Source organism: Dipodomys ordii, unplaced genomic scaffold (assembly GCF_000151885.1).
Source record: "Dipodomys ordii isolate 6190 unplaced genomic scaffold, Dord_2.0 Scaffold266, whole genome shotgun sequence".
NCBI lineage: Eukaryota > Metazoa > Chordata > Mammalia > Rodentia > Heteromyidae > Dipodomys > Dipodomys ordii.
In genome coordinates, this window is record NW_012267482.1 from 149,714 (window position 1) to 159,760 (window position 10,047).

Genomic DNA, 10,047 nt, shown 5'->3' on the forward strand with positions numbered 1-10,047 from the left:
GGGGGGGGGTCCATCGTCCTCCTCCTTGTATATAAACCAGCCCCCCCCTACCCCTGGGAGAACTCGCTCTAGACAGGAAAGAGTTCATGTGGAACTAAAGTAACCCAGGGGCGATAATACACACTCATTTTCTTTCTCTGTGTGTGTGTGTGTGTGTGTGTCAGTGTCGGGATTTGAACTCAGGGCCTGGGCGCTGTCCCTGAGCTTTTCTTCCTCAAGGCCAGGGCTCTGCCGCTTGAGCCACAGCGCCACTTCTGGCTTCCATTGGAACGAAGAGTCTCACAAACTTTACTATCCAGGCTGGCCTCGAACCACAATCCTCGGGGCTCAGCCTCCCGCGTAGCTGGGATGACAGGCGTGAGCGCCGGTGCCTGACTCATCGTCTTAATTGGATCACGAGGTTCTGTTACGACCTGGTGCAGACTGCTCCACAAAGCCTCTCACCAACATCTCCCCAGTCCTGCTGTGCCCTGAAGTATCTGTCTGTCTGTCTGTCTGTGCCAGCACTGGGCATTGAACTCAGACCTTCATCTTCTCGCTTCAGCTTTGCACTCAAGGCTGGCGCTCTACCGCTTGAACCACAGCTCCATGTCTGGTTTTCTGGGGGTTTCCTTGGAGATCAGAGTCTCGGGGACTTTGCTGCCTGGGCTGGGTGGTGGCTCCTGCCTGTCATCCCAGAGACTCGGGGAGGGGGGCAGAGGGCAGGGGGTGTCTCAGTCTTCAGCGGGTGCAGGGTCAGACTTGGCTGGGCTTTCCCGGGTTGCAGCGTGAGGCCCGGCCGGGGCTGTGTCGTTGGTAGAGAGGCTGGGGCCGGGCTGCTATAAACACCCGGGAATCACCAGAGATGTCCGTGGGAAGCCACGCCACTTTCCCGACTCCTCTTCCTAGGGCTGCGGGAGGAGAGGTTGCAGGGCCAGGGCCGTGTTCTGAACAGAAGCCCCTTTGTTCTTAGAGGAAGTGCAGGCGGAAATGCCCATTGTCCTCACTGCGCAGCAACAAGGATTCAAATCTAAGGCCTACAGGAAAATAGATGCGCACTACCAAATAGGTGTGTGCAAATATATAGGAAAAATACATGCATATATACACAGACAGGGCTGGGCAGGTGGCTCAGTGGTAGAGCGCTTGCCTTGCATGCCTGAGGCCCTGGGTTCGATTCCTCAGCACCACATAAACAAAAGGAAAAAAGCTGGAAGTGGCGCTGTAGCTCAAGTGGTAGAGCGCTAGCCTTGAGCTGAAGAGCTGAGGGACAGCGCCCAGGCCCAGAGTTCAGGCTCCACGACCGGACCCAAAAACAAAACAACAAACAAACATACACAGACAGAAAATATCTATCTATCTATCTATCTATCTATCTATCTATCTATGTATCTATCTATCTATCTACCTATACGTATTTGGCAATGTGCATTTATACATAATTTTAATTATATATAATTTATATATTATAAATATTATTACTTACATTTATTTTGTTTCAAGCATTATATTATATGTTGTATTATATTCAAGCATTTCTATTTTTCCCCCCTTTTTTCTGTACCAGCCTGAGGCCTGAACTTGGGGCTTGAGCGCTGTCTCTGAGCTCCTTTTGCTCAAGGCGGGTGCTCTACCACCTGAACCACGGCGCCACTTGCGGTTTTCTGGTGGTCCATTGGAGATCAGAGTCTCACGGACTTTCCTTGCCGCGGCTGGATTGGAACCCGGATCCTCAGATCTCAGCCTCCGGCACTCACGTGCTGTGTGTGTGTGTGTGCACACGCACATGTGTGTGTGCATGTGCGCGTGTGTGTGTGCGCGTGTGTGTGCTCACGCACGTGTGGTGCTTTCTTTGTTTTACCGGAGCTGGAACTCCAGCCCCTGCCTGACTTCTTCCCTCGAGCCGGATGCTCTGCCCTGCTGCTTCCCTGGAGACAAGAATCGCACAGACAGAAGCTCTCTCTTCTTTCAGAAGCTGAAATATTCTTACAAGGCTGGTGGGTCACGCCTGTCATCCCAGCTACTCAGGAGTCTGAGATCTGAGAAGATCGTGGTTCAAAGCCAGCCCCAGCAGGAAAACTTCATGAGACTCTGATCTCCAGTGAACCACCAGAAAACCGCAAGTGGCGCTGTGGCTCAAGCGGTAGAGCACCAGCCTTGAGCAGAAAAAGCCGAGTCAAGGCCTGGAGGCCTGAGTTCAAGCCTCTGCACCAGCCCACGGCAAAACAGAACAACCAAGCAACCACCAGGGGACGCTCGGGATCCCCGGGAAGTGGGTGAACCGGGGCTGGGTCTCCTGTGGTTCCTGGGTCTTTGTGCTCAGTGCTCCTGACAGAGAGCTCCGGCTCCTCTCCCTCAGTGAGTTTTAGTCAACAGTACTAAACAACGTCCGCTGTCACCAGCATGCTGTCAGTGGGGACCCGCAGCCCCAAGCACAAGGTGTTAACTTGTCCAAGATCCCAGGTGCCAAGTGCCCTGCCTGGTCCTTGAATCTAGAACTTAGTCCCATCTGTACTGAGCCCTGAGCATAGAGTGTTTACCTGTCCACAATCCCAAGTGGTAAGTGTCCATGCCTGATACTTGAGTCTAGAACCCAGTCTCGTCTGTACTGAGCCCTAAGCACCCTGTGTTAACTGGTCCACGATCCCAGGTGCCAAGGTACTTGAATCTCAAACCTAGCCTCAAACACATTGTGTTAACTCATCCAAGATCCCAGGTGCTAAGTAGCCTGCCTGGTACTGGAATCTGGAACTTAGTCCCATCTGAACTGAGCCTGAAGCACCCTGTGTTAACTTGTCCACAATCCCTGGTGCCCAGGGCCCTGCCTGGGACTGGAATCTGGAACCTGACCCCACCTGTATCAGTGTGTGATGACCCCCACACACACATACACACACACACACAGCTGTAATCCCCGGAGAGAACCGCAGCTCCCCGGGCATGGAAATCCTACCAAGGGGCAGAAGAAGGGAAAGCGAGTCTCTGTACACGGACAGCTAAGAAGACGGGTCTGGGGCCAGCCAGCCTCTCCTTCCCACGATTCCATTGTCCCCGTAGTAGTCAGAGACCCCATCCATCGAGTCATCCGAGCTCCGTGGAGCCACCCGCAGGACGGGATTGAAGGAAGCGCAGGTTTCAGAGCTGGCGGAGGATCGGGGAGAAGGACCTGCCTTCCGCCATCTCCAACTGCACATTTGCCGCTGACGTGACATCCCAAGACCCCTCGGGGGTTCAGAGCCGTGACACAGCCCAGCCCACAGGATTTCGTGGTGGGCGTGCTCGCCGGTGGGTACCGGGTCTTGAACTCGGAGCCTCAGGCTCCGACTCTGCATTCTCACTCAGGGTGGGTGCTCTACCCCTTGAGCCACACCTCCAGGCCAGCATTTCGCTGGTTACGTCTCAGAGACTTTCCCGCCTGGGGCTCCCGGTGAACCGCGATCCTCCGGACCGCAGACCCGTGAGTGGCTGTGATTGTAGGCGTGATCGTCGGGCGCCCGCCGATACAGAGCGTGATGACAACCATCACTCACTAATCCACAGAGAAATGGTCCTTGGTGGAGACCCAAGTTCAAACACAGCCTCCCCCAAGAAAGGACGTCTTCCCCAATCCAATCCCCGAGTCCGAATCGCAGCGGGGAAAAGAGAAAGAAATGTACAGAGAGGCAACCCCAGACTCCACGTGGGCCAGGACTTAGCTGGCAGGAAGCCCACCTCGGCCACTTCCTCCCCGACACACCCATTGCCAAGAAAACCACAGTCAGATCTTGGAGAAAAACAACCCCAGCACCCACGTTTCCCTGTCTTTCCCCAGAAGTTGCCTTGGCCCCGGGCAGAGACCTCATCTCACACACCTCTCCGGAGTCCTAGCTCACCGGCTCCAGACATTAGTACCTGCAGGCTTGGGCTGGGGCTGGCCGGCGAAGGTGAAAGTCTGGGAGGCCAGGCTGGCGCTGGTGTCCCATTCGTCCTCCCAGAAGCCCTCGGTGCTGCTGCACTTGGCCTGCATCCTGACGGCCGGCCACGGAGCTCTGCGGCTGCCGGGGGCAAAGCCAGCCCCAAGCAGCGAGGAGCAGCTCCTGGTGGAAAGTGCTAGAAGGCAGGCACTCCCAGCCCGCCTGGGAAAACTCTGACTGCATTTCCTGCTGGGAGGGGCTGGGCCTGTCTAATGGCCAAATTGGTGGAGACACAGCATGTGAGCATGTGTGTGAGCGTGTGTGTGTGTGTGTGTGTGTGTGCATGTGCGTGTGTGTGCGTGTGCGTGTCTGGTCTGAGTTGGCCCAAAAGAAGCCACCTTCTTCCACCCCCAAGGAAAACCTCTGCAGGAAGTTTTCACGCCTCTCACCCAGCTCCTCAGGAGGCTGAGATCTGAGGATCGCGGTTCAAAGCCAGCGCTGGGCAGGAACGTCCCTGAGCCTCTGATCTCCCAGGAACCACCGCAAAGCCGGAAGTGGAGCTGTGGCTCAAGGGGTAGAGCGCCAGCCTTGAGTGGGAAGAGCTGAGGGACCGAGTCCAAGGCCCCCCCGGGCCAGCCAACACGCACCCACACACATGCCAGCTTCGTGTTCGCAGCCTCAGAAATCCGTTTTATTTTGTGTTTTGAGCCATTTTTACAATCGCGCGTCTTCATCTCCTCTGGCCTCTTACACAGACAACCTCTTGCAGATACTAAATGCGGGCGTGTGACACAACTGAGCGTAAATGTCCGACCCGTGGATCCAGGCACAGGAGTCCGGGGCCCCCTCCTGAGTGGCTGCGCTTCTGACAGGAAATCTGTTGACATAAAACGCCGTGGGGTGAGCCCAGGGCCGGAGCCTCCCGCCTGCCCTCCCAGCCACTCAGGAGGCTGAGATCCGAGGATCCTGGTTCAAAGCCAGCCCGGGCAGGAACGTCCCCGAGACGCTGAGCTCCTGTGAGCCATCAAAAAGCCGGAAGTGGCGCTGTGGCTCAAGTGGTAGAGCACCAGCCTTGAGCTGAAGAGCTGAGGGACAGCGCCCAGGCCCCGAGGTCCAGCCCTGGGACTGACACACACACTAAGAAAGATGACGTCAGTGATCAAGTGGGAATATAATTATCTCCATAATTAAAGAAGAAAATTAACCTTTTAAACACCCCACTGTGTATATTCTACCAAAAAACATGGCTTCTTTGTCCTTTACATTGCTCCACACAAAGTATACTTGCACTAATGTGTGTGTGTGTGTACTGGCTTGAACTCAGGGCTTGGCGCCTTCATTTGTTAGTCAAGGCTGGCGCTCTACCACTTGAGCCACAACTCCACTTCCAGCCTTTTGCTGGTTCATTGGAGATCAGAGTCTCAGGGACTTTCCTACCCAGCCTGGCCTCCAACCACGAGCCTCAGATCTCAGCCTCCTGAGCGGCTGGGATGGCCAGCGGGAGCCCCCGTGGCCGGCCTCTACCCTTTCAGAGGTCTCTGTTTTTGGGGGTTCCCCATCGCCACACTTTCTGTCCTCCCAGGTGGCCGGTGATTCAGCTCTCCGTGGCGGGGCCCTTCTCCTCTGTCGGAGGAAGGTGATGGAGCCATGCGTGTGTCATCTTACATGTCAGGAGAGAGTGCAGACCCATCTTCCCAGAGCCACGGCCCCTGGGCGCCGCGCCGGGAAAGGCCCAGCCAGAAGGCGTTGGCAGGATGGAGAGATGTTTGGCTTCTTACAAAATCCTGCAAAGGAAATCAAGGCAAGGTCAGGCCACCTTCCAGACACTAGCGTGCCCGGGACATGGGGAAAAATACTGGCCGGGCGCCGGAGGCTCAGGCCTGCAATCCAGCTGCCCAGGAGGCTGAGATTTGAGGATGGCGGTTCAAAGCCAGCCCGGGCAGGAAAGTCCGTGAGACTCTGATCTCCAATGAATCACCAGAAAACGAAATCAAACCCAACAGAAATGGCAGCTGTGGCTCAGGGGGTAGAACACCGGTCTTGAGTGGAAAAAGCCGAACAAGAACTCAAGGCCTTGAGTCAAAACAACCATGCACACGCGTGTGCGTGCACACACATGCACGCACACGCACACACGCTACAAAAAAATCAGCTTTGGTTTCATGGAGTCAGATGAATATGAAACGCATTTGAAAAAATGTATTTTCAAGTGACGTGTGATGACATTCTAAATAACGTAGAGAGCGTGCTGTGTGAGTTACACGCGTATCACACGCGAGTGTAGCTATTTCGGAGAACACTGAAAGTTACTTTCCCTTAGAGAAAAAAAATATATAGATATATATGTATTGTTGCTGTCTTGGGATTTGAACTCAGGGCCTGAGCACTGTCCCTGAGCGCCTCTTACAGCAGCTGGTGCTCTACCCCTTGAGCCACGCTGCGTTTCCATGTTTGCTGGTGGCTCACTGGAGATCAGAGTCTCAGGGGCTTTCCTGCCCGGGCTGGCCTCCAACGGTGATCCTCTGATCTCGGCCTCCTGAGCAGCCGGGGTGACAGGCAGAGGACAGGGTGGCGGGTCCCAGGGCCGGGGTGAACGGCTGCACTTACAAACTCTTCCGGGCTCTCGATGGCCAGGAGCGCGGAGTCTAGCCGGGAGCAGCGTCTCCGGCTTCCGTTCCAGGAATCCAGGGACCAAACCAACCGGTAGCAGCTGGCGCCGTGTCTGGACCAGCTGCGGGGACAGGGCTGGGAGGGGAGGCCTGGGAGGGAAAGCTCGGGCTGTCGAGTTCGTCGGGGACCTGTCCACCCTCTTCCCCTCCCCACGTGAGCACATCGGGAGCCGCCGGGCTTCCGTGTGTCATGGAAGATGGAGAGGGGGGATCTGGGAGCATCGTGTGTGTGTGCGTGTGTGCATGTGCGTGTATACACACCGGTCCTGGGCCTTGCACGCAGGGCCTGGTCATCACTCTCCCTGAGCTTTTGAACTCAAGGGTGGCGTTCCTCCGCTTGAGCCACGGCACCACGTCCGGCTTTTTGGTGGAAATCAGAGTCTGGCGGACTTCCCCGGCCTGGCCAGCTGAGAACCGTGATCCTCACATCGCAGCCTCCCGAGCGGCGGAGGGGATCCAGGCCCACCGCCCCCTCGCCTGCCTCATTCATTCCAAAGGTTGAATTCGTGGAGCAACTACTACGTTCTAGGCAGACAGCCATCACGTCCCTGGCCTTCTGGCGCTCCCTTTCTCTATTTTAAATGGAAAAATAAGCTGGACACGGGGTGGCTCACGCCTGCCATCCCAGTGACTCGGGAGGCTGAGATCTGAGGATCGCGGTTCAAAGCCAGCCTGGACAGGAAAGTCCATGAGACTCTGATCTCCAATAAACCACCAGAAAACCAGAAGTGGCGCTGTGGCTCAAGGGGTAGAGCGCCTGCCTTGAGCTGAAGAGCTGAGGGACGGCGCCCAGGTCCTGTCTGGGACCAGCACCAAAAGGAAAGGAGGGGAAGGGTGGGAGAGGAGCCGTGGCCCTTGCCTGTGGGAATGGCCGCCCGGGTGGGGGCCGCGCCGGCTTCCCCCGCAGCCTCGGTGCTGGGCTCATGGCTCGGTGGCCAGGCATGGCGGCCCGCCGCGCCGCTCCCTGAACTCCGTCTCTGCAACACTGCACACAGAACGCGCAGTGATGAACAGAAAACCAGCGACGGCAGCGCTCGGCTGCGCCTGACGCTGCCTGCCCCAGACCCAGATTTTATTGGAATCTAGCGATTGCTGACTCAGGCTGGCGGCATGGCCCAAGCGGGGAAGGGCCAGCCTGGAGCCAGCGAGCCGAGCGAGGGAAGACCTGAACTCAAGGCCTGTCACCAGCAGACGATGATGATGATGATGATGATTCATCTTTGACTAATGACAAATAGATGATACACAAATAGATGGAAACACAAAGTATTAGGTGACAGTAAAGAGAGAGAGAGATGACAGATTAAGATAGATAACAGGATAGATGTCATAAATGGACAGATGAAGGATGGATGGGCAGATGACAGATGGATGGATAGATGATGGATGGATGGGTGAATGGATGGATGGATGAGAGAATGGATGGATGAATGTGTGGATGGATGGGTGGATGTGTGGATGATAGATGGGTGGGTGGATGGATGGACAGATGATGGATGGGTGAACAGATGATGGATGGATGGATGGATGGATGGATGCCAGCCTGGGCAGGAAAGTCCATGAGCCTCTGATCTCCCATGAACCACCAGAAAGCCAGAAGTGGAGCTGTGGCTCAATGTGGTAGAGCACCAAGGTGGAGCTCGGGGACAGCGCCCGACCAACAACGACCACCACGAAAACACTCATGTGTGCTGAGCCCTTCGGGGAGGCCGGTCACGTCGTAAATGCTCATCAAATGGCTCAGCCATCATTCCTCCACCTCCCCAATACTCACCCAGGATGCCGAGGACCACCGCTACGACCAGAATGACCCCGAAGAGGACGCCCAAGGTCACAGCAACGCATCTCCAAGGAGTCGGCGCGGCCGTCTTTCCTGAGGATGTAAGAGAGAGCGAGGGGGGCTGGCAGAAGAAGGGGGGAGGGGGGCTAACGCCACAGTGCCTTCAGATCTGCCCAGGTCTAACGGGAGGTGGTTCACCAGGCGCCCGCACTCACACCTGTCATCCCAGCGACGCAGGAGGCTGAGATCTGAGGATCACAGTTCAAAGCCAGCCGGGGCAGGAAAGTCCCTGAGACTCTGATCTCCCATGAACCACCAAGAAAACTAGATGTGGTGCTGTGGCGCAAGTAGTTAGAGCACCAGCCTTGAATAAAAGAAGCTCAAGGACAGCGCCCAGGCCCTGAGTTCAAGCCCCAGGACTGGCATTGGTAATAATAATAATAATGCCAAGCTATAGTTCAAGACCTTCAAACCCCAATACAAGCACATACGCACAAAGAAAAGCAAGGAATCTTCCCTCCCCCAAACTTTCTGTTCTTCCCTCCACAGTTGCTCAATAAACGGCCATGACAGCAGCTCCGAGAAGAAAACAATTGTGCAACATGGGGGAAAAAAAGCAGAAGAAAGCAAATTCAAAGCCCAGCATGAGAGGGAACTGATTTAATACCAGCACCACTAAACCCAGACTCACACAGCTCTGCTTTAACCAACACCACTAAACCCAGACTCACACACACACACGTCTGCTTAAACCAGCACCACTAAACCCAGACTCACACACACACACACACATCTGCTTTCACCAACACCACTAAACCCAGACACACACACACCTCCGCTTTCCTGACGCACGGCAGGAGGCGTGTTGCATAGGATTTCATGGGTGTTCTGTGGACACCGGCCTGCCGCCCCACGGTGTGTTTTGTGTGCTCATAGTGTACCGGCTGGACCTTTTTACCCAGTGCATATGTTTCCCGCCCGTCAAGAATCCTCTTCTGCAAGATGAAAAAGAGAATTCCAGTTGGATGTCTTCCCGCCAGAGCAGACCAGCCTCCGAGTTCTTCACCTTGTCACTGCGGCTGCCTTCCCTTGGGTTTTGTAGGGTTGTAATTTTGCTTTTCTTGCTAGTCTTTTCCTCCTCCCCTTCTCTCTGTGTTGTCTGGGGCTCCATTTCTGACTTTCAGCTGGTTTGTTGGAGATAACAGTCTTGTGGATTGGTTTTCCTGCCCAGGCTGGCTTTGAATTGCCATCCTCGGGACTCAGTCTCCTGAGTAGCCGGGATTACAGGCGTGAGGCACTGGGACCTGGTGTGTGCGTGTGTGTGTGTGTGTGTGTGTGTGTGTGTGTGCATCAAGCTCAAGAACAGAGGCCCAGGCCCAGAGATCAAGCCAGAAAATCATCATCATCATCATCATCATCACCATCACCATCATCACCATCACGATCATCATCATCATCATCATCACCATCATCACCATCATCATCATCACCATCATCACCATCATCATCACCATCATCATCACCATCATCATCATCATCATCATCATCACCATCATCATCATCATCATCACCATCATCATCATCATCACCATCACCATCATCATCATCATCATCATCATCACCATCATCACCATCATCATCACCACCATCATCATCATCATCATCATCATCATCACCATCATCATCACCACCATCATCATCATCATCATCATCACCACCATCATCA

General features: G+C 55.0%; 1 protein-coding gene across 1 annotated transcript in view; it reads right to left on the reverse strand.

The window, feature by feature from the left end:
- Positions 1-4,544: 4,544 nt before the first annotated feature.
- The window catches only part of Clec7a (C-type lectin domain family 7, member A), a 10,706-nt gene continuing 5,203 nt past the window's right edge, over positions 4,545-10,047 (reverse strand). Inside the window, exons 2-6 of the mRNA XM_013036233.1 lie at positions 8,316-8,467; positions 7,401-7,526; positions 6,480-6,631; positions 5,538-5,656; positions 4,545-4,749 (exon numbers count right to left, since the gene is read on the reverse strand). Of these exons, the coding sequence (XP_012891687.1) occupies positions 4,620-4,749; positions 5,538-5,656; positions 6,480-6,631; positions 7,401-7,526; positions 8,316-8,467 (679 nt within the window). The 3' untranslated portion in view covers positions 4,545-4,619. The remainder of the gene's footprint in view (positions 4,750-5,537; positions 5,657-6,479; positions 6,632-7,400; positions 7,527-8,315; positions 8,468-10,047) is intronic.